Here is a 4,533-nt window from a genome sequence, read left to right as displayed (position 1 = left end):
AAGAGATATGGACAAGGCGGCCCTTTTACGTTTCGCGGAGTGCGATTCACGGCGGAAATCACCGGGAGTATGACCGAAAGGGTGAAGAGTCCCGTTGTGGGGATAAAAAACAGAAAGTGCATAATACCAAGGTGATGGCGCAGTGACTGTAACTTGTATATAAAGAGACGGAGCACTAGGATGCAAAGAGACCAATAGCCACATAATTTGGCTTGAAAACTTTGGAGGCGAATCCAAGCGCGGAAACTAGCAGTGGAGCAACGGTAGACCAGCGAATACATGCCTCAAGCGGACAGGGAGTGGGAAATGAGGGTCCTACAAAGCGAGCGTCCTTTGGAAGCAGGCGTGGTATATCCTAAGAGGGTGCATCCTAGGTTTTGACCACGGCTATCTAAAAAAAAATAACAGGTGTTGGAACTGCAGTGAGAGGCCTGGTACCGTCCTTACCAGTTATCGTGGTCCGACGGCCACACAGGCCCGAGTCTGGGCGTCGTTAGAGCGAAACAGGGCAGCCTGAATTGCGAAATACGCATGGACGCTGCGCGCGAGTTCACGCACAGGCCAACCCACGGTCTTCGTGAACGGGCTCCTCAAACCAATGTTGAACGCACCAACGATCTAGTCGCCTTGGATTGGTTGTGTCGAAGTACGTAGCCGGAGCAGTGTAAGAATCCCAGTGTGCTTGGCTGAGTATCGGGGTTTAAATTTCTTGATTTAAACCTCAATATTTCAAAAATGCCAATCGTAACGATTCCTATTTCGCACCCAACTTTATAGTCAAGTTTTTTCTCTTACCTGGTAGATTTCCATCCACATTCTGACATACGGACTGTTGGGTATTGCAGCTAACGAGGTATCGATAGACCATATTCCAAAACACTCCGCTTAGTGATTTTATTTACTTTTGGAGCTGACCAAACAACTACGGCCAGCCATTTGGCGGGCATTGCCTTCCCGCCCCTTCTCACTTGTTGCATATATAGTCATAGATTCCCAGTAAGGTTATTTGCACATACCCTGAGGCTCCACAAGTAAACAAAATCACTAAGCGGAGCGTTTTGAAATTTGGTCTATCGATACCTCGTTAGCTGTGAGTGGTGGGAAAGCGCTGTGCACGGTTCCACGCCGGAATATCAGATGGCCTCGGCGTGAAACGAAACAATTGCGGCAGATGGGCTCTGTGCGCGACTCCACACGGGAGGACGTTCCGTATTTCGAGAGTCCGAACTGCCGCCGATCCGCCGATCCGCCTGTGCATCATCGATCATCACGTGCACATAACATACATATTTCAGAAAAGAAATGGGGCCGAGCGCGACGAGTACACGCAACTGCGGGGTAGCTAGCTGCGAGGGTGGCCATTACTAGCTCAAATTCATAATATCTACGGTACACCTGTCTTATGCACAACTAGGACAGTAGTAGTATTTATGTGAGCCAGTCCACCTAACACACTGGACAGCAACAAAATAGAAATACGGGGAACCCATTCATCGAGGGAGAGATGAGGCCGTTCGTTGAAGGGGAGTGTGCTCATCGAGGGAGGGAGGAGGCTGTTCGTTGAGGGAGGGAGGAGGCCATTCGTCGAAGGAGGAGAGCGTTCATCGAGGGGGAGGCCGTTTGTCAAGAAAGGGCCGTTTGTCAAGAAAGGGCCGTTTGTCAAGAAAGGGCCGTTTGTCAAGAAAGGGCCGTTTGTCAAGAAAGGGCCATTTGTCAAGAAAGGGCCGTTTGTCAAGGTAGGAGGCCATTTGTCGAGAAATGAGAAGTTTTGCCATTTGTCGACGGCAGGGCGCCATTTTTTGAGGGAGGGAGAGGGCTGTTCGTTGAGTTCGTCGAAAGGGGGCCGTTCACCATTTGTCGAGGAAGAGAGGGGACCGTTCGTTGAAAGATGAGGCCGTTCGGCATTTGTCGAGGGGGGAAGGGGGGTTAGTCCATCGAAAGGGGAGGCCGTTCGCCCATTCGCCTTTTGTCGAGGGTGCCGTTCGTCAAGGGTGGCCATTCGCCATTTGTCAAGGGAGGGGGCATTCTTCGAGGGAGGAGGCCGTTCGCCACTTGTCGAGGGAGGGAGGGAGAGAGGGGGGGCCATTTATCGATGGGAGGAGGCCGTTTGTCGATGGGAGGCGGTGAGGGGAGGCCACATCCAGCCTCGACTCTCTGGTGGGAGCTTTAGGTTTGGGCTGTATTACCCACTTGGACTCCTTGTACGCTGAGGGACACGTCAGCACCTGTTCAATGTCAACAGGACATTCACTCACCTATGGCCTTCCTGTGCTACAGCGGGCATCGTACTTAGCACGGGAGTTGCGATAGGTTGGCCAAAACAGGCGAAGAGACGTCAGCGCCATCATAGGCAATGGCTGAGCCGACACCTGAACTAACCGTCGTAACCGTCTGTGGTTGATACAGATCCTTGCACAACTGCGTCGAGCGGGCAGTGCCCACAGGTGTTTAAGAGGGCCGTGACCGCGTTTGCAGAGGTAGGTGTCGTGCGAACTCTGGAGAGGCGGACTGGCGGATCGGCGGCAGTTCGGACTCTCGGAATACGGAACCTTCTGGACAATCGTAACGATTCATTTCAATTCGCAACCACATGTACATCTAGCACCCAAATACAAGTCGATGATAACAACAAATTGTGCATTCGTCCTACTGCAGCGAATTATCGGCATGGTAAAATTGTGCTCTCCCAAAACAATCCCAAAACCGAAACAATTTGCGGGAAGGCTGTAGATGTGTCAAAGGCCCATGCAAATCCATTCAGTCAATGCTTCCGAACGTCACACCTGTGCTGGCCCAACGCGTACGAGAGGTGCAGTGTGTGAGCAGCACAACGCAGCTTTGTTGTACTAGCTGCATGTACCGCCTGAGTGGCGTTGTCTAGAATGATCATTGCTTCCCGGAATTTAGGTAGAAGCCTGTCTCTGTACCACAGCCAACTGAACATACGACAATTGTCTGAGCTAAAGTTCACCCACCTCGAAGCTGATGAGATGGTCTCTCCCAAAAGCAGATCTTGGATGCACTCCTTTAGCGGTGATCGCAATTGCGGCGATCGAGCAAGGCCCTTCAAAGTGTTACATTCAACATTCAAGTGCTGTTCGTTATCATGCAAGCCGTACCTGCCCCAAAGATAAGTGGTCGTTGACCACCATTGCAACAACCGCCACTGCAACATAATCTTTCAGCCCGTAGCACGGAGCGGACAAAAGTTTGATAAGTATTTCGCAGGTTGAGCGGAAAAAAGTCCCAAAGAAGGAGTCTGGTGCAGCGTCCATAAGGGCGGTGAAAGCTTCCAGAGCTGCCAGCTTTTCAACGGTGTCTTGGGAGCAACAATCTGTAGATAGGTGCATTTAGCCAGCAGACGAAGTGGGAACGTTCATCGTGACCGGCTCACCGTGAGATTGTCCCAGTGGAACATGCTTGAGAATTTGTAGTGTGAGCAGGCCAATGGAAAAAATCTCGTTGTCCGAAAGCTCTCCAATGTATGATCGAACAATGCCCATAGCGAACAAGCAGCGTACTTTGTAAGTCCCATCGGTAGCTTTAGCGCCCGCAACGGCGGCGGGTAAAACGAGTGAAACAAAAGGTCGAAATTGGTTGAGCGACGAGGATTTCGATATGCAGATTACGGCTGCCATCGCTGCCGATCGACTCTCGAGTGAGGTCGCAGTCAAAAAGGAGTTCACAATTTTCATGACATCAGGCAGGTAAGGATCAAAGGCTCCTTCAACAGCAGAGGCGACTATCCCCAAACTTTCGACCGCTGGCAAGACATGAGTCGGTTTATACCGTTGATTGGTGATGAGCTTCTGGAGTGCCGTCATAATGTTCGGCAGATTCTGTTTAATTGTATCCGCAGCACTGTACATCTCTAGAACGGCTTTGAGCGCTCGGCCACCAACGAGGTCGAAAGGAATGCCGGAACCTATGAAACGGGGATCAGTAGGACATGTTATCCACGACTGCAGGAGCTATAGGATATTGGCGATGTGGCATCAACGTGGGCTGAAATCTCGTGAACAATCTAATTTACCGTCAAGAAGAACGCCAAGTGATTCTGGCATTTTTGCATGATGCGGGGGTTTTGTCTCCAGTGAAGAGCAAGCGTTGGAAGTATGTGCAAGACGAGGGGGCAAGGATCCAGTGCAAGAGCTTCGATCCTTGACCACAGAGGGCGGCTGAGTATTGAATCATCGAGGATAAATGATGCTGAAACGGTGCCGACGAGCGAGAGGGCTGCGAAACGGTTGACAGGGTTCAATGATACGATATTCTTTTTGAAATAAGTCCATATTTCAGCCTTTAAGTCGGAAGGCGGCATGGTCTCCGCCAAAACCAGGATGACATCAAGGGCTTCCTGTTGTAAAGATAAATCAGGAAACAACAGCTATTGTTGGCAGGCGGGGTAATCACAGTAACAGGGGCTTTATCATAAAAAGAAGGAATCGAGTCTGCTTGTCGCATGGAAAATAAATTTACAGTAATGGCTTCCATGACGTTGCAAACGATGAGGGGCATAAGTGCCTGCTCCTT

General features: G+C 50.6%; 1 protein-coding gene across 1 annotated transcript in view; it reads right to left on the bottom strand.

Moving 5' to 3' along the window:
• Positions 1-1,133: 1,133 nt before the first annotated feature.
• The window catches only part of LACBIDRAFT_330392 (uncharacterized protein), a gene marked incomplete at both ends in the record, with an annotated part of 6,912 nt that continues 3,512 nt past the window's right edge, over positions 1,134-4,533 (bottom strand). Inside the window, 11 exons of the mRNA XM_001884558.1 lie at positions 1,134-1,250; positions 1,287-1,342; positions 1,456-2,026; positions 2,191-2,206; positions 2,256-2,271; positions 2,380-2,552; positions 2,784-2,936; positions 2,976-3,094; positions 3,120-3,334; positions 3,395-3,971; positions 4,034-4,353. Of these exons, the coding sequence (XP_001884593.1) occupies positions 1,134-1,250; positions 1,287-1,342; positions 1,456-2,026; positions 2,191-2,206; positions 2,256-2,271; positions 2,380-2,552; positions 2,784-2,936; positions 2,976-3,094; positions 3,120-3,334; positions 3,395-3,971; positions 4,034-4,353 (2,333 nt within the window). The remainder of the gene's footprint in view (positions 1,251-1,286; positions 1,343-1,455; positions 2,027-2,190; positions 2,207-2,255; positions 2,272-2,379; positions 2,553-2,783; positions 2,937-2,975; positions 3,095-3,119; positions 3,335-3,394; positions 3,972-4,033; positions 4,354-4,533) is intronic.

This window comes from Laccaria bicolor, genomic scaffold (assembly GCF_000143565.1).
Source record: "Laccaria bicolor S238N-H82 LACBIscaffold_26 genomic scaffold, whole genome shotgun sequence".
Taxonomy (NCBI): Eukaryota; Fungi; Basidiomycota; class Agaricomycetes; order Agaricales; family Hydnangiaceae; genus Laccaria; species Laccaria bicolor.
Note: the sequence above shows the minus strand (reverse complement) of the source record. Positions and strands in the feature narration are given on the sequence as shown.